A 19,756-nucleotide genomic window follows, 5' to 3' on the forward strand; every position below is an offset into this window, starting at 1 on the left:
TCCTCTGTGGTCCCTCGATGATGTCTGGGATCGGCGATCTACTCAAGACGTAGTAGTCGTGGCAGCTTCCCAGGTATCTGGCGCAAACCTGCATGATTTGTTTCTTGTGGTCACAGACCAGCAGCACATTGAGCGAGTTGATGTATTGCAGTGCCTGCTGCTGGGCAGCTTTTAAAGCCACAAGTGCCGTGGATGGCACCCTGTACCTGTAGGAATCTGGAAATAGCACCAAAGCCCAGTGGTCTAGCGTACTGGCTTACTTGATCTCTAGCAAAGTACACGTAATTGTGAGCCTTGGCAAAAAGAGAGTATGTTACCTCCTGTATGCACTTGTGGGTGGAAGCTTGAGAAAAGCTGCAGAGCTCTCCAGGGGAGCCCTGGAAAGAGCCACTCACGTACAAGTTAAGAGCAGCAGTGACTTTCAGAGCCACTGGCAATAGATCTCCTCCCAATTCCCGTGGCGTCAACTACTGCAGAATGTGGCAGATGTGTGCCATCAGATTCCTGGATGTGTGGACGCATCGGCAACACTATCTCTCGCTCATCTGCGAAAAAGACATTCGTGCTCTGTACACCCTCAGCCTTGGGAGCCACCTACACGTAATGTTTCTGTGAGCCTCATCCTCGGCATCTGAAAGGGTGAAGCTCCTCCCTCTGGCGAGCCTGGTGCTGTTGTTGGAATCTTCTCTTCCTTCTCCCCTGCCTGTATGCGATTATGCACACAGCACTAAATGCAGCCCCCATTCTTCTTGAAAGCCTCCTCTCTGCAGGATTAATGAGAAGACAATGTGAGTGAGCACAGGCCTCCAAAGGTTCTATTTCTATCACTCACTAGTGAGTGATTGTGGGTTCAAGGGCTTGGTAACACTGTAGGCACCTATTCAGCATAACATGCATTTCAAGGATCACACCATGCTTCCCCTAACATCCCCCCACCCCCAACCACCACCCATCCCTTCCGGTCTCTTCACATGACCGACTGCAATGAGGTTGCTCTGGCCAGGCTCACAGCTGTGCTGCTTATAAGACTACAGTCTTTGGAATACAGGTGAGGGCAAATGTTTATTGAGGGGCTGACATTATTTTGGAGGGGGGATGTGGGGGCTGAGGGTTTCCATAATTGAATCTGCCAGCTCCAAGGTTCTGAGCTCCTTCTTTTAACAGACCTTTGCAGCTTGTCCAGTTGCCCACTTACTCTTGATTTCATTATCGCTCTGCGGAATTTCCAGACTTGGAACAAGGGGATCAATTAATGGCAGGATTCAGGAGTAGTCTTGCATGAATAAGCTTTATTTCTTAACTCTCCCAATTCCCTGCATTGTCATTGAAAGGCTCCTAACATTTCTCATCTCTCCGCATTTGGTAAAAGATAGTTCAGTTGGGTGTCCCTTTAATCAGCCCCCCAGTGCAGTCCAGCACTCCTCCTCAAGGCCCTCAGAGCCCATCCCACAAGAGTTATTTCTCAGTTTTATTTTCTTTTGCACCATTATTTCAGATTTCAAGATAGTGGCACTGAGGTTTTACTACCAGGCCAATTTGGATCCTCCCTGTAAGACTGTGGAAACCCCTCCCATCCTGGAGGAACATAATGCCCAGGTTTCCCACCTTCCAATAACTCGTTGCCCTCCCCCTGTAATCCTTAATCCCATTGTGATGGTGGTGGATATCCCTGTATGACCCCCTGAATCATTTGAGGTGTATATGCCTATGCCCCATGTGGACCTTACACCTCCACAGCCTGAGGCCTACTACACAGTGACATATAGAGACCCTCTTCCCCGTCAGAACTTTGAGTGCCCCTACACTACCTTTTCTCCATCCAAAGGCAGCAGCTGCGCCACCCCCCCAACCCCACCAACCCCGACTGTGAATGTGCCATCTGTGGCCCAGGATTATGCCAGAGACCTCTCCTGGGCCGATGCGCATGATGCTATGATCAAAACTTGCAGACAATGTGCTGGGCAAAATTGACGCTGAACTGATATGCCCTCCACCTCCCTGGACTGGGACAAGGAAAGTCTTTGCAACATAAAGTGAAGCACTTCCTCGCTCTGCGATCCTTCCATTCTGGCCCCAACTCGCTTATGTACTTCTGTAAGAGGCTCTCTCCTCTCCCAAAGGACGCTTCCCCTCCGCACCGCCCCCACATAAGTCATTTGTCTGAGTGCAACCTTCCCCAATCTCCCCACCACCAAGCCTCCACCCCACCCCAAGCCGAGTCAAGCAATCATCCTTGCCTCTGTCTGGTCTCTCTCCCCACCCCCGTCACCTGTCGTTCCCTTGCCCTACAGCTCCTTCCCTTGCCTCTGTGTGCTCTCTCTACCCCTTCCCTTGCCTCTGTCTGGTCTGGTCTCCCCACTCATCCCACCCAGTTAAGCCCTTGCCTTGTAACATATAACAACCGCTGATCTGGTACGCAGAGCCTTGCCTCTGAAAACCTCCTGAATGTGATGTGGTGCTGCTTGCTAAGGCTGGCGCGGAGTCCAAAGTCCTGTGAGCACTGCGCAATGCAAGGTAGGCAAAGAAACCCTAAAGTCACAAGCGAAGTGCAGGCCGCCAGGTGGGTGTTACTTTTATGTGATTGTGAAACATGCCAGTCTAATTAGACACCAGTGTATCCTATTGATGACATCAAAAATTTCTGGTAAGGATGGGATGCTTCGCCACAGAGTAGTTGAGGTGCATCCTGTTGCACCTTTTAAAAGAAAAATGGATAAACATTTGAAGCAATACAAAAGGCTAGACAGAGAAAGAGCTGGACAATGGGATTAATCTGGGGCTGATCTAGTAAAAAGCCAGTGAATACACTATGGACCAACTGGCCTTCTTCTGTGGTATAAATATCTACAGCTCTCAAGGTGCAGACTAACTGGCAACTGGTATCTTGAAGGAATTGGAGTTTTGCTCAAATATGGCTATCTGAACAAATCACAGTGCACAAAAATGAATTATAAAGAAGATCAGACGCTGAACATAAAGAAGAAAATTACAATCTGTACTTACAGACATATAAATGTTGATAGATGAAGCGATGCATTTTAGAACTTGAATTTATAGTTCAAAAGTAGGCTTCCAACAGTGATATTTCATCCAATGGAAAATAAAAGTGACATGACATTGCCCCCATGAGACACTGTCATACTAAATACCAAATAAACAATAGCTGTCTGAAATTTATACTGCCCTGTGAAATATTCACACAAGTGTTCAAGGTGTAAGATAGCCCTGCATGTATCCCATGGTTCATTGTTGGAAAGTAAATAAATTAGCTCCCTCCTCCATTGTAGCAAAACATTTGCTGAAAATAAGAAGTTAGATAGTAAGCATTAAGAAATTATTTTCCTTCACATCACTGGAAAAATGGCTGGCAAGCGTCAGTGAACATAAAGTACAAAATATTTCTCCCCAGTCTTTAATATTTGCAATTAATATCAACCCTGAAAACTTGGTAAGCTCTATTATCAAATTCATAAAGGAAAGAAATCATGACCTTCTTAAACTATTACTCAGTGTGTAGGAAAGCTTCAAGGAACAACCAGCAAGGTGCAAAACCTCCCAGCAAATGTATACAGCAAACACCAAAAAGGTTCCTGTGAAAAATCATTAAACACCAAACATCAATACCATTCAGACCATTTTTGTGAAAGCCTTTAGCAATTATCTTGCTTTCTCAATACCCCTTGAGTATAATTCTCATGAATAAATTTAAAATGCAATCAATGTATCCAAACTTCAAAGAAATTAATAAACTTAGCTATGAAGTTCTACTAATGGCAAAGCAGATTTATCCAAAATTACCATTAAGTTAAAGATGCTGTACATAAAATGTCACAGTTAAATTGTTTGTTCGTTTTGCATATCGTCATATTCTCTTCTCCCTTTGGAAAATGGTGTTTTCAGGCTGAACAACAACCTGTTGAACTATGTTGTGAACTCTCTTTCCATGACTATCAAGTCCTCCAAGAGCCTTCCAGCTCAAAGGTATGAGGACTAGCAATTGAGCCATAGGACCTCCGTCACATTTAAATAAAAGAGAAAGAAACCAATTTGCAAACATGTACAGCTTCCCCTCACTGCTCTAAGCATTTCTTAAGGAACTATAGCAAACTAAATTTAGAGCTGTGGCCTTAAAGGCACAAATCAGATTCGCAGCTAAACGTCACAACTGTTCACAAGATCCAAGAATACTGCTGAGCAACATCATGAGAGAGACACACAGGAGTTGTCTAAAGATGTACTATAACTGAAACTCAAGCTTAGCCCAAGCTCTTTTTATTTCTAACGTAAAAAAACACAGAAAATGCTGGAAAATTTAGAAGGTCAGGCATATGGAGGGTAAGGACAGAAGAGATAACTTTTTAGGTCAAAGATGCTGTCTGACTTGTTGAATTTTTCCTGTATTTTCTGTTTTTTATCTCAAATTTTTGGTATCTACAATATTTTATTTTCTGCATTCTTTTCTATAGAGCTGTTCATGAAATTATGACTCACTGTTGAGATACTAAGTTATACTAATAGCTAACTAAGAAACAGTTTTGAAAACCATACCTCATCTAAGAATTCAAGGGTGACCAAGTCATCAGTCATCTTCTGACTGCAACCCTCTGAGGCTGTCATGTGATTTTTTCTGGTATTTTTTTGCCTGCTTAAAGTAAAGTTAAAAACAATATCCAGTGAATGGAAATGTAACACTTAACAATGGATAAGAATGATTATTCTTTATAAACAAATTTGCACACAACTGCACTGACTACAGCTGACAAACTGAGTTTTTGACAGTTTACTTACTTTATTTAAGTAAATTATGAGATCTTCTAATTAACCATTTCATTGTCATCAAAAATTGCACAAATTAACTAATAAATGAATAAAGTTGCAGAATGCAGGATAATTTGAAGCAATAGTTGTGTCTTTGTTTATGTGTAACATAATGACCATCCATTCACAAGTGTACCACCAGTGGAAACATTATTTGTTGACATCAAAAGAAATACTTGTGTCATCAGCCAAACCCCACTAGATTAGTTAAAACACAATTATCTGTTTTTCAAAGTACACAAATTCAATTTGTATTTATATAGCACCTTTAATGTAATAAAACATCCCTAGGTATTTCACAGGAGCATTATAGAACAAAATCTGACAAAAGAACAAGTCATTATTGCATTGTTGTTTGTGGGAACTTGCTGTAACAAAGTGGATGCCGTGTTTCCTCCATAAAACAGTGGCTAGACTTCAAAAATGTTTCGTTAGCTGCAAAATGTTTTGGGACATCCAGCAGTCATGAAAGGTGCCATATAAATGCACATTTCTCATTTTTCTTTCAAGACCTCATCCAAGTGCAGCACTATGACCTATCAACTTACCAACTTTAAATAACAGTAGAACCTCACAATGTCTTGTGGCACAGTGGTAGTGTCCCTACCTCTGGGCCAGAAGTTCTGGGTTCCCTGGATAGCCACGGAAGGTGCGTTCATAACGTAGGCAAACAGATTGATTATCAACCTGCAAATCCTTCCAATACGCCTATGGCAAGCAGTAAGAGTGGGAGAGGATCTTGGTCAGTCAGAACCTGCAGAAGGCAACAGCAAACCACTACAGTACTTTGCCAAGCCATAACCATGGGACCAACGTATGGCAGTCCAAGGTTGCCAATGCCCTTAGGACATGGTATCGAGAGAGAGAGGAAACTTACAGCATTTCAAAAAAAATTCAAGCACAGCTGGCAGAAATCAATCAGCAACTAACCTGAAAGTTGTTGATGATCCCTTTAAATTGCACTATATGGGGTCCTTCCTGCTGCTGAACACATGTACGAGGGTAAGAGAGGGTGTTATCAGGAGCAGCAAGGTTGAAAATGGCACCCCTACAGTTAAATCAGCATTACGTGCTGACTGACACCGTGATCTGCCTGCTATGGATACACTCAGCAAGGCTCCTTAACAGCTGTGCTCATGGCCTGAACAAAATGGAGTCCAGTTATAGGCCACACTAGAGGTGTGCGCATGAAGCACAGACATTATCATTGAAACTACAGGTGCTATAGAGCTGCATTAACCAGTGTGTTTTAAAATTATTTTATCAAGTAGCTCTTTACAAACAATAGCTGCATCCTGCCACTCACTGGCCATATCCAAGTATTGCAAAATTGCCTGTAAACAAAAACTTCCTGCACCAACTGACATAGAAGTAATGCAAACAATATATAGCCTTGCATATTTAGTAACTTTGAAAGTAATATTTCTATGAATTACTTGGACTATATTCTGCTATAAGTATTTCACAATCTTAAGAATTATTTAATACACTTGTATTATTTACATTACGAAATATAATTGTTCACTTGTATAGTATTTTCAGTTACTACAAGTGGTTTTAAATTCCAAATATCTCAATTAAAACTATTATATTGATATTATTGCATCATACCTTGTTTTTGCTGAACACTGCTGTTGTTGTACTTTGATCAGCTTAGCTAATTGTTGTTGTAGGGTCACATCTTTCCCATGAGCATGCTTAATAAATGGGTGTTTCAACAAGAATGTAACTGATGGACGCTTTTCAAAGTCTTTAATAAGACACCTAGAGGAAGAGGGAAATGACAAATAGAAATATTGAATAGACATGTCACTTAAATACTGTGTAGCAACAATCACATTATTTAAAAGTCTAACAAAGGTGAGAATATACAATACAAAGCTGTGTGCTATCTAATCATATTCTTCTTGGTATTTAATAGTGAAAATGTTTGTGTTTTTAAATGATCCAGTAAACCCAAAGAAAAAATTTCAAAATCCTGCAAGAATTTAGGAAAGAATAAATCAATGTCAGTTTTTATAATCTTATTAAGTACCGTGAAGAATGAAGATGGACAGGAATTGTATCTAAGAGCCAAAAGTTATGAAGAATCAAAGACAGTAAATATCAAACATCAAAACAATTTTAATAGTTTACAGATTTCAACTTGGATCAATAGTTTGAAATATTAGTGTTGCTTAACTTGATATTATGTTGCTTTCACATTAATGAAAATAAATTGTAAGTTGGATAGTTGATTTACCACTGTTTTTTGGTCTCAGCTATTTAAGGTAGAAAAAAGACCATCCACAGTATTTTCACAAACATTTCAAAATCTCTTTCACAAAGTAGAATCTGTATTTAAAACATCCACAAGCATTATTGCTGACACAATTATTATATCATGCACTTCTAGCTCTATATTTCAGAAAATGGTGTAAAGTTAAACACAGACATGATGAGCATGGATATACATTGAAACAGATCTGATTTATACAGTTATATAAACTTCACCTACCATTAAAGGAGAGGTAAAATATAATTTCTTGAACTACGATTGTACCAGCAAGTGATAAGCAGTTAGCATCATTGGTTGCTCCTTTGTTTAGTCCAATTTCACAATCGCTCTATGTCCTATCCTCTAAGGATATTCCACACTATCTTCTATGTGTTCTACAGCTACAGTTTACGTGTTGGTTGCTACTATCTCACACATTTATTTCTGCATTTTCTTGGCTGTGATGTAAGCAGGATTTGCTGGGTGCCGTTTGTGCTCATTATTGGATATTACTGTGGCCAGCTGCAAAGCTGAAAAAAACGGTGACTTATCTCATCCACCTTTTCCAATGCATTTGACAATACATATCAATAAGTTCACCCAAGCAGAGAAATTAATCATTTTGCTTATTCTTCCAATCAATTCATTTTACAGCCTCCAACTACCGACTGCCAGGACCAATGTTTAAAGGACATATAAACATTTGAGATATAATTATATTTAATTAAAAAAACCTGATCTGTAACAATGTATCTTGTATAAAATGGACAGTACATAGAAAGTAGGCTATATTCATTTGCTAACTATGCAAAATTACCAGTTACATTTCTGATTCAGTGAATGTCATAAAATTGTTTTTATTTCATTTTAATGTTATTTATTGAAAAATCATGTTTTTGTTGCGGAAAAATAAAGTTTATGGGTTCTACTTTTAAAAAATGCAGTTTTAGATTTAAATTATGTAGTATGTAATTATTATTTGTTTTGTTAACATACAACATAAGCTAGACAGCTTATGATGTAGCTCACACCACACCTCCCAATTTGAGGGGTCAGGAACAATCACCCACCAGCAGAAAACAAATAAACTCAAACCCCAGTGACAGTCAATCTCTTATCTTATTTGACATTCTGGCAGCCTTCATCAGGCTTTCTTAGCTGAAAATTAATTCTCAGAATTCATTAGAGTCACTACATTAACCATAGGTTGCAACCATTTGCTGCCATCTAGCAACTAGGCATCTAAACACCATTTCCATTTTGTCACACTGAGCAGCTATTTGCTGCCATAATTGGAAGCTGAGGATAAAGCATTTATTACCCATGAACAAGAACAGACACCTACATATGGTTCTGTGGGATGTGGCTTGAAAATCTGCAGACAGCTTGCCGTCGCTGATAACATTGTTTGTGTTGCTATGCCTTAATGATGTAAACTGCCATTTTGTTATTAGTAAATCAGATGGCTGCATTGGAAAGCCTTTCTTTCACACTTAGGAAACGACTATTCAGCTATGAATAGGCAAAAGTAGAATACAGACCAGGCAGTTAAAGAACAAGAAGTATTAGCAGATCACATTACCTAAACTCAGACAGCACCTCAGAGTTTTGATCAGAATAGGAAATCATCAGTGTAAACAAACATACCACTCTCAAAATTCCACATGATGAGTTGCTCCCAATATGTGACAACATGCCAGGAGTTGCGGTCGTCAATGTTCTGTACTTATTTAAATATTCATTGAAGGATCTCCAAAACAAAACCAGTATAAATTTCCAGACCGTGTATTGTATTTGACCCTAGAGAGCTTCCATTCACATATCCATCCCATCACCAAGACTGCCAGCTTCAATCTCCGTAACATTGTCCGACTCTGCCACTGTTTCAGCTCATTGGCTGCTGAAACCCTCATCCATGCTTTTGTTATCTCTAGACTTGACAACCACAAAATTCAGTTGCATGGTGCCCATATATTTCACTTGTAGTTGTTATTTTGGTTCCAAAATAGCACCCATAGCATGCATGCATACTTCAGCAACTGCCCATCCAAGATGCAATTGTGCTGAATGGGTAAGCGCAACTGCAGGGAGTGTGTGCCAGAAGTATGCAGAGTAGGCAGATCACAATGTTAATCAGCATGTAATGCTGGTTTGATGTTAGCGCTGACATTTTCAACTTCCAAATTCCAACTAACACCACTCCTGCCCCCCAACCCCGCCCCCCCACCAAGCAAACTATATATGACTATCACAGAGGCAGTAATTAAGGCACTGAAAGAGATGTTCATGAAGCACGGCATCCCAGGCAAGATCACGTCCAATAACAGCCCACAATTTTCAAATGAGTTCTTTGCCACCATATTCAGCTTCCACCACCCGTACCAGCTTTCCGAGATACCCACGATCAAATGGGGAGACCGAAAGAGGGTTCTGCACTGTATAAGCACTCTTAAAAAGCACTCCACAGCACCATTAATCTACAGGTCCTGCCCATTACAATGTGACCTGGCCCCATCCTGATGGGCAGGAAACTCCTCATACAACTTCCGTCCTGCCAATAAAACTAATACCAGGGTTGGTAACCAAGGATTACCAGGACATCCAAGCATGAGAGCAGCCCTACAGGCAGAAGCAGACTTCCACCTACAATTAAAGGTACCACACCAGACACTTGCCACAATTATGAAAGGATGACAAGGCCTCAAGCGAGAGGGTACTATCATCAGGAAGGACAATTATCAACCTTGGTCCCACCTGGTTGGCAGCCCAAAGGGTACGGTCAGGAAAAACTGGAGGAGTCTCCTCCTCATCCTTAGACCACCCATTCCCACGGTACAGTGGGGAGACATCAAGGAAGGTAACCAGATGCCGGAACAGCCTCCAAATCAACAATGTTTACCTGCAACAACAGAGCCAACCTCTGACAGTGGTGTGAACCAGCTATGGAAGGATTGTAACGCCACCATACCACCTGAACCTGGCAGTGCGTGTAAGCTGTGTTGTGCATATGTGAGGCTTGCAGCATTGCTAAATGTGTGAGGGTGAGTTGATGAATGCGCATCATGATTCACAGAGATTGTTGGCAGATCACTGATTGGGGTATGGTGCATTGAGCAATGTCTAAGGCTAGTGATTCAGTTGTACGGATATGAGGTCATTGAACTTATTGCAACACTGCATCCAGGGCATCGGGACTACACTACTGGCATTGACTGTGTTCACCATTTGATTACACTGCTTTGGCAATGTCTGTCTGGAGATTCTCCGGTTCTTCTATGGGAAGATGACATCTCTCCTCCCGCCTACCTCCTGCACCAAGTCCTCCAGTGCAGGTTCTGAGAATGTTGGATCATGCTTTCTCCCCTGTTGTGCCATTAGCCACTCTTCTTGCAGTTCAGACTCTTTCCCAGCCACTTCGAACATCTGCCCCAACAGAATGTACCCCTTTTAAAAGGTGCAGGCTGGCTTTAAGTCATGCAGGCTAGCATGAGCTTGGCGCCCCCTGGTGAGGTTGCAAACACTCGACATGTCGAGAGCTGGGCTGCATGCTACTATCATTTAAATGATCAAGAAGTTTTGTGTGTTGCCTGCATCACAAGGAATAAGCATAGGTTAATCATGTATCACAATTCATGTATCATGTCCATTTTTGGCTGCTATCAAATTTTGTCTCCTATTATTCCAATGCTCTCTTGGCCAGCCTCCCATCTTCCACCTAAAAGTTAGCTCATCCAAAACTCTGTTGCCCACATCCTCACATCATGTCCCTTTCATCCATCACCCCTGTGCTCACTGCGGTGCAGTGGCTCCCAGTCTAGAAAAGCCTTGATTTTAAGACTCTCATTCACATTTACAAATCCCTCCACAGCCTTGCTGCTCCCTATTATCCTCCTCCAGCACTACAACCTTTGAGATCTCTGAAATTTTCTAATTCTGGTCTCTTGTCCATCACTGACTTTAAATCATTCCATCATGTCCCTCAGTTGTCTAGTCACTCATGTGATGAAACTCAAATTCAGCTCTTTTAGCTCGTAGGTCAGGAGATCTGGCTCCCGACAAGCCTCAGGTCTCCTGCGCATGCACCAGCCGGGAACTGGCTGCACATGTGCAGTTTGGTTATTTTTTACATTCTTCAGGCCGGGGTCCAGCCCTGCGCACCTGCGCTGAAGGGAAAAGAGCAAACGGCGCAAAGAGGCAGGTCATGACCTGGAAGGGAACGCCATTGTAAGAGTTTGTCCCAGGGAGCAGGACATGGGAGGGGGACAGAGAGAAGATGCCAGACCAGGGAGGGGGACAGGGAGAGATCCCAAAAGGTAATCCCTGGTAAGGGATGAAGATAGGGGACAGGAATAAGTAAAGTTAAAAAAAAAGGAGCAGAGTAATAGGCTCCAAATTCAAGAAAGAGCTGCAGGGAACAGACTTTAAGCAAAGTGGAAACAAGAGGAACCCTAAAGATTCGAGAAGGCAGCCGAAAGTTGGTGATTCCGTGCTGCGGGCCACTGAGGCAAAAGTACCCCTTTGGAGCAGTGGTGTTCTGCTTGGCATGACCAAGGGTCTAAGATTGTGCATGGAAAATGAAACTCAAGTGTACTTGGCGATCCAGGGGAAAATAAATCTTGGAAGGTGAGACTGAAACCCTGCGATTGTTGAAGACGCCCGAGTGGGAGCAATTTTTGTAGAGAATTCCAAGGTGAGGCCTTCAGATATGGAGATTGGAAGTCCTCATGAGAAAGACAAAGTTTTGGTGAGATTCGGTGGCTCACAATGTTACAAACATCTGGGCGGGTTGTTGAGAAATCCATGGAATCTATTTTGGTCTCATTAGTCAGTTATTGTGAAATGTGATGTGCCCGACCTCAGTTTGCCTGTTAATTCACACATGCCTCATACTTACCTTGAATCTTAGAATATAAGATAGATATTGTAAATTGTTTTATCTTTCTGAACTTTTGTAGTAAAGTTTCTTTTTGTTTGATCAAACCCAGTGGAATCTTGTGGCTTTATTCACTTAGTAACCATCTTGAATCTCGAACTTTATCTACTTTAAATAAAATGTTATTGGTCCCTAACCTGATCCCCCCATGTCCCGGGGTCTGGCTAAGGATCATAACACTCAGCTCTGGAATTCCCTACTTAAAACATCTCTGTCTCTCTTCCTTTAAAACTTCTTTGACTAAGCTTTTTGTTTTTTGTTCTAACATCTCCTTCCATGGCTTGGTGAAGAAGCTTAAGATGTTTCATTACGTTAAAGGCACGAAGTAAATTTAACTTGTTGTTGTTTCTACTTTTGTGGTAACAAAATGGGAGTCATATGTTGGGGGTAGTTGGAAATTAGATTGTGGACAGGGGAGAGAGGCAAAGTGAACTCTTATTTTCTCACCATCTGCCTGCAAGCAGATGTGTTTTAATTTTTGAAATAGGCTGTGGTGTGTTTCCCCAATCCCTCTATTTGTGACATCAATTTACAGTGGCTCGCAGCAAACTCTCTTTAGGATTAAATCAGGAGTACAGTTTATTCATACATTGAATCCTGGGGAATGGTCGCAACATCTCTCATACAGAAACATACAAAAAGATAGGAAGGAGTTCTTACAACTATGAATAACTTACAAGAAAAAGAACCACAGGTAGCCAAATCAGTTCACGTGATTGTCGGCACACAGAGAGTTGACGCGCAGAGAGTCGGCATGCAGAGGCGGAACACAAAGAGTCAGCACGCAGAGTTGACATGCAGGGAGTCGGCGTATAGAGAGTCGGCGTGCAGAGAGTTAGCACACAGAGAGTTGACATGCAGAGAGTCAGCATACAGAGAGTTTTCCTTCATGTGGGAGTTAATGATTCAGGCAGGTTCAGGAAGCAGGAGTTGCAGAATTGCTTTGAAGTTGATGGTGACAGAGAGGTGAGGTTGGTTATACAAAGACTTAAACTGCTCGGTGATGGCAAGAATATTCCAGAAAACCGAGGCTTTGAGAAGGCTTTGACTTAATGCAGGCTGTTGATCAACCTTGGGCCCTTGTTTGGTGTTTGCAGGCTGAAGGTTAAACAGCAAACTGAGTTGCAAGTCTAGAAATGAAATAATAACTTTCCAAAGGGCCAGTAGATTAGGTCACGTGGTGTTACCTATTAATGAGTCAGTGGCAGGTTAACAAACAGTCTCTGTGCCTCTGGTCAAAATCCATTGCTCATCTTTGGAGATAGATGGCGGTGGCTATTAGCACCTTTGCAGACATAACAAGTTTCGAGGACTCTCCCTTTGTTATAGTCCAAGCTGGGGAGACAAGTTGTCTGCTGACCCCTGGCTTCATTGATTGTAATGCGTCCTCACAATGAGAGGTGTGTGATTCCACAAGGAAGAGGGTTGAATTTTTTTCCAGTAACTGCTTTTGGAAGCTTCCAGAAATTGTAGCTAGCTTGTAAATCATGTTACCTGTAGCAGCCTTCTTTTGATTCAGCAGAGTCCATTTTTTAAATAGGCATACAGTAAGGTTTGAATTAAACACTTTATCTTTCATGTCTTAAGGACATGACCAGCCTTTAAAAAAACAAGTCTGGCTGAAGATTGCATCAACAGATTGGGGATACAGCAGTTAAGTAGGAAAATATTTGAATCACTGAATTTACCATGGCTCATCTGCACTTTTCAATAACATTCTTACTGGATGATCAGATATTCAGCTTGAAAAGGGGAAAAAGCATAAAAAGAAGGAACCAAAGAGTTCATAATTTACCAGCACTATCCTCTAAATCTTCCTCAAGGACACAGAGTAGAGAGCAGACAGACTACTAGGTCTGCTTAGGGAAAAAACTAAAAATGTTTCTAAAGGCACGTGGTCCTCAATTGTTCTTCACCCACTTCATTCAGTTTGTTCCAGGTGATTCTTGTGCACTGGAAAATATATCCTTGGCCTCAAGGAGCCATGAGGGGCAGGCATTGCATTTGATGGGGGAAGACTGTGCTCTGCCATGGTAGATAGTGAGATAAGGAGCATACGTTGGCACCAGATCATCTTAAAAACAATCTTCAAGGGGTTTCCACAATCAAATTGCATCCAAAACAAACAGGGTTCTTGGGTTTCGGAGGAGGAATCTTTGGTATTGCAACAAGAATGTCAGAGTTTACAGCTTACCAAACAACTGTTCGTTCAATCCTGGAGTATGCAAATTGTGTGTGGGATCTTTATAAAGTGACAGATGTAAATACAATCGAAGCGATCCAAAGACATGAGAATGATTCTGCACAAATCTGTATGGGAAATACACCAGTATCACATCTTTGATCAAAGATTTGGAATGGGAATCACTATATCAATACTCTAAAATATGGAATAGATTGGTAGGAATTGGTCTACCAATTAGAAATATCTGGTGCCCTCTGGCAATAAAACATGAGGTAGCCATCCATGTAAACTACAAAGGCCATTTGCCTCCAAGATAGCATATCAACAATCTTTCTTTCCAAAACAACTCCGCAATAGAACAAGCTGCCAAAGGAAATAGTCACAGTCTTGAAACTTTCAAGACCCAGCTTTAGATCATTTCCATTCATTAGGTTTCATTCTCATGACTACCATATCAGCAGGTCATGTCTGGTTCAGCTGGCACTAACCACATAAATGCTGGCAGAGTACAGATGTTAGTCTGTTTTGTCAACACAACCAGAGCAGAAGCAGATCAATGGATACAAACCTACAACTATTGCCACAGAATTCCATAAAGCAGGACACAGCAAAGGCCATCTAATTCCTTCTTTTTCCTTAAATTCAAAAGGAGAATGCAATCCCAATCATAGCTCCTATCCTCCATTCCTGAAGATCCACCACAAAAATGGACAAGCAGAGATGAGAGATGGGATGAGGATAAGGAGGAGTGGTCTAACTCCTTCCTCTTTGATTATGAGGCAAAGGCAAGGAGAATGATGAAAGGGGAGAGGAAGTTAATGTGAAAGCCACCTATTACTTTTGGACTAGGGACACTGTGGCAAAAAATCTGCATCACTTGTTTTTTTTTCACTCCCATGCGCTAGATTTTATACTTTCATCAGGCGGAATGGTAAACAGTGTCCATGAGGGGATGGTGCCAGGTGATTCACAGAGCGCAAAGAAGCAAGGGCTTCCTTTGCAGCAAAGTCGAAGATGAAGGCTGTCCACAGTTTCAAATTTGTCACACACAGAACCCACGGACGCTTGTCTGTAGAGAATTATACACCTATGTGCAGGTTCTGAAATTAGTCTTCAAAGATGTGCAATAACTGGCAACTATACAATCCTCATTTGCAACATCAGGGAAGAAGGAGAAAAGAAGGAAAAAAGAACAGAAGTAAGGAAGGATGAAAGGACAGAAGGAAAGCAAGAAAGAACAAGAACAAACAGTAAGTCTTAACACCAGTAGCTACTCATATTTGATATCGCTGGCAACCAACAGTCATAAGCATTTATCAACACTCTCTCACCATATTTTCAGCACTAGGATTGATTTGTTTACTTTGCTGACTGAACTTTGACAACACACTTGGTGATAGAGGCTCTGAAACACAACCTTTCACCTTCCCTTCAATTAAGTTAGTTGATTGTGTTCCTGATGTAAAAGAATGATGGGTGACTTATAAATACTTTATCATGAGCCCAAGTAAAGTAGTAGATAGGTGTGTACCATCCCATAAATAAGTGGAAGTATTTCAAGACACTTTGCATATACAGATTATCAAACTATTTAGCACAATGGCCTGAATTTTACGCTCGTCAGGCACGTGTACTCGGTGAACCCGGGAGCGGACAGGAAATGGGACCCTGACCGCCATTTCACACAGGTTGGCCAATTAACGGCCAGCCAGCATGAAACATGCGCTCAGAAATGCTCAGCACTGCCGGTGGCGACGGGCGCCAACGTCACTGTGGGTGCTGGTGAGCTCTTCCAGTGAACTCCCTGAAGGCCGACAGCTGTCTCAGGGAGCTGCAGACCTCCACAGAATAACCAAACAAATAAAAATCCTGCAAAATATGTCTATGCAGCACAATCAAGCATCTGAAAGCATACCTCATAAAAAACCAGTCCCCAGGTATCTCTTTTTATTTTATTTCCCCACAGAGATTTCATCCCGCCCTGGATCGAGGTTTGAGGAAAAATGGCCAATTGGCCCATCCACCAACCGTAAAAGTGGACGGGCCATGAAAAATCATTTTCAATTACCTCCTTAATGGGCTTAATTGCTCGCTTAATTACCAGCGAACGCGCTTCACTGCTGTGCGCGCCGCCGAACGAGATATCATGCAAGTGCACAATGACTTCGCGACGCTCGCCCGACATCATCTCACACTATTTTGCGGCCAGACAGGTTGGGCACCCGCCCACCCGTGGACATAAAATTCTGGCCAATGTCTTCATAATGGAGCAAACTAGCTCTATGTGCTTTTTGCACACTGGCCAACATTTTTCCCCCAACTGATTCCATTAAAAATAGATTAACCTCATTGCTGTTTGCATGCTATGAAAAAATAGCTACTGCTTTTGCCAGCATAACAACAGTAATGGATTATGAAATTGTTTGATATGAAGTTCCTTGGGATGTTTCAAAGACATAATAAGGCACATTTTTAAATCTAAATCAATGAAACCATCTTAAATTTAAATCAACAAATCAATCTGATGTGAGATCAGACACCATTTTAACATTAAAAGCTGTTTTTATATTTCACAGTGGCATCCTGGGATCACCGGTACCTGAAGCACAGGTCGTTTGCAGCCAATGATAAATCCAAACTTTCCAATCTCACTAAAGCTAGCTGGAGAACCTGACAAAAGATTAAGTTGGCAGCTCTGGCACCCTTAAACCATTTATCACAGTCCAACTACAATTCATATACTGTATTTTCAGTGGCAAGAACTGAGTCATTGCAAGTTTGGGAGTTAGGCCAAGTAGAAGATTTCTATAATGTTTGACCTCGTCACTAAAAAGGCAAAGAATTAAGAATTGCTCTGAAACCACAAGGGCCGTTGGGAGTAAATCAGGCAATGAAATGACCATCACATTTGACATGAGGCATCATTATGAGAAGCTCTAATATATGCAAAATCATTGGTATACATTTTATAATTCATAAAAACAAAGTTGTCGAACAGATCTAGCAATTCAAGACTAGGCATCCATGAACTGTGGTGGGCCATCAGCAGCAGCAGAATTGCACTCAACCACAATCTGTAACTCATGGCCCGGTCTACTCCCCATTCTATCATTATCACCAAGCCAGATGATCAACCCTGATTCAATGAATGGTGCAGGAGGGCATGCCAGGAGCAACACCAGGCATACCTAAAAATGAGCCATCAACCTGATAAAGCTTCAAAACAGGACTACTTGTGTGGCAAACAGCATAAGCAGCAAGTAATAGATAATGCTAAGCGATTCCACAACCAAGAGGTCAGATCTAAGCTCTGCAATCCTACCACATCCAGTCATGGATCCTGTAGGATAATTAAATAACTCACTGGAAGAGGAGGCTCAACAAATATCCCCATCCTCAATGATGGGGGAGCCCAGCACATTAATGCAAAAGATACAGCTGAAGCATTCGCAACAATCTTCAGCCAGAAGTGCCAAGTGGATGATCCATCTCAGCCTCCTCCGGAGGTCTCCAGCACCACAGATGCCAGTCTTCAGCCAATTCAATTCACTCCACGCGATGTCAAGAAATGGCTGAAGGCACTGGATACAGCAAAGTCTATGGGCCCTGACAATATTCCGACAATAGCGCTGAAGGCCTGTGCTCCAGAACTTGCCGCACCCCTAGCCAAGCTGTTCCACTACAGCTACAATACTGCCATCTACCCGGTAATGAAGAAAATTGCCCAGGTATGTCCTGCACACAAAAAGCAGGGCAAATGCAACTGTCCTTTACTGCCCCATCAGTCTACTCTCGATCATCAGTAAAGTGATGGAAGGGGATCATCAACAGTGCTATGAAGTGGCACTTGCTTAGCAATAACCTACTTCTTAGCGCTTAGTCCAGGTTCCACCAGGGTCACTCAGCTCCTGACCTCATTATAGCCTTGGTTCAAACAAGGACAAAACAGCTAAACTCCAGAGGTGAGGTGAGGTAAAGAAGAGTGACTGCCTTGACACCAAGGTAGCATTTGACCAAGTGTGACATCAAGGAGCCCTAGCAAAACTGAAGTCAATGGGAATCAGGAGGAAAATTCTCCACTGGTTGGGAGTCATACTGAGCAATAAGGAAGATGGTTTTGGTTGTTGGAGATCAATCATCTCAGTTCCAGGACATCACTGCAAGAGTTCCTCAGGGTAGTGTCCTAGGCCCAACCATCTTCAGCTACTTCATCAATGACCTTCCTTCCATCATAAGGTCAGAAGTGGGGATGTTTGCTGATGATTGCACAATGTTCAGCACCATTTGTGACTTCTCAAATAATGAAGCAGTCCATGTCCAAATGCAGCAAGACCTGGACAATATCCAGGCTTGGGCTGACAAGTGGCAAGTAACATTCGTGCACAAAGTGCCAGGCAATGACCATCTCCAACAAGAGAGAATCTAACCATCGCCCTTGACATTCAATGGTATTACCCTTGCTGAATCCCCCACTACCAACATCCTGTGGGTTACCATTGACCAGAAACTGAACTGGACTAGCCATATAAATACAAGAGCTGGTCAGAGGCTAAGAATCCTGCAGCGAGTAACTCACCTCCTGACTCTCCAAAGCCAGTCCACCATCTACAAGGCACAAGTCAGGAGTATGATGGAATACTCCCCACTTGCCTAGATGAGTGCACTCCAACAACACTCAAGAAGCTTGACACCATCCAGGACAAAGCAGCCCGCTTGATTGGCACCCTTTCCCCACATTCACTCCCTCCACCACCGATGCACAGTAGCATCAGTGTGTACCATCTACAAGATGCACTGGAGAAACTCACCAATTCTCCTTAGGTAGCACCTTCCAAATCCATGACTATTACCATCTAGAAGGACAGGGGCAGCAGATGCATGGGAAAATCACCACCTGGAAGTTCCCCTCCAAGCCACTCACCATCCTGGCTTGGAAATATATTGCCTTTCCTTCACTATCGCTGGGTCAAAATACTGGAACTCCCTCCTTAACAGTACTGTGGGTATACCTACACAACGGACCACAGCGGTTCAAGGTGGCTGCTCACCTCATGAGGGCAATTAGGGATGGGCAATAAATGCTGACCTACCCAGTGATGCCCACATCCCATAAATGAATAAAAAAATTTATCAGCATATAGATGATAACGCCCACTTAAGGGCCTCATTCTGTTGCTGCTATTCCACCAGCAGCAAGCAGGGCAGTCGCCACACGGGGAGCCCAAAAATTGTCTGATCAAGAGACCCAGCATCAGGAGTGGGAGGCCGACGGAGAGCTACCCCCATGTCGTTGCCTCTAACCTCCACTCCATACCCCCTCTCCTCCAACCCCCATCCCTCCCTGACTCACCAGTGTGGCCTGGGTCTCTTGTTGATCCTGGGCCTTTGGTAGGTACACTGCAGGCAGCTACCACTGCTACCTTGATGGCGCTGCCTGCAATGACTGTTGGCTGTTAATTGGCCGGCAGCTCTTGGCAACTGTAGATTTCTGACTCCGGGGTCCTTGATCCCGGGGAAAGCCCACCCCTGGTCATTTAAGTGCCTGACCGACAATTAATACAGT

The 19,756-nt window shown here is 42.5% G+C and overlaps 1 protein-coding gene across 17 annotated transcripts in view; it reads right to left on the reverse strand.

Annotated features, from left to right (window-relative positions):
• Positions 1-19,756, reverse strand: part of myo3b (myosin IIIB) — a 661,003-nt gene that overhangs the window by 456,525 nt on the left and 184,722 nt on the right. For 16 of the 17 annotated variants that reach the window (XR_005944587.1, XR_005944588.1, XM_041200999.1 and 13 more), the window contains 2 exons: positions 6,430-6,582; positions 4,549-4,645 (listed from right to left, as the gene is read on the reverse strand). Coding sequence is in view for 15 of the 17 variants with exons in the window: in XM_041200999.1 (XP_041056933.1) it covers positions 4,549-4,645; positions 6,430-6,582 (250 nt within the window). In the remaining 2 variants the exon portion in view is untranslated. The remainder of the gene's footprint in view (positions 1-4,548; positions 4,646-6,429; positions 6,583-19,756) is intronic. The other variant, XM_041201000.1, reaches the window with a different exon arrangement.

The sequence above is a fragment of the Carcharodon carcharias genome, chromosome 12 (assembly GCF_017639515.1).
Source record: "Carcharodon carcharias isolate sCarCar2 chromosome 12, sCarCar2.pri, whole genome shotgun sequence".
NCBI lineage: Eukaryota > Metazoa > Chordata > Chondrichthyes > Lamniformes > Lamnidae > Carcharodon > Carcharodon carcharias.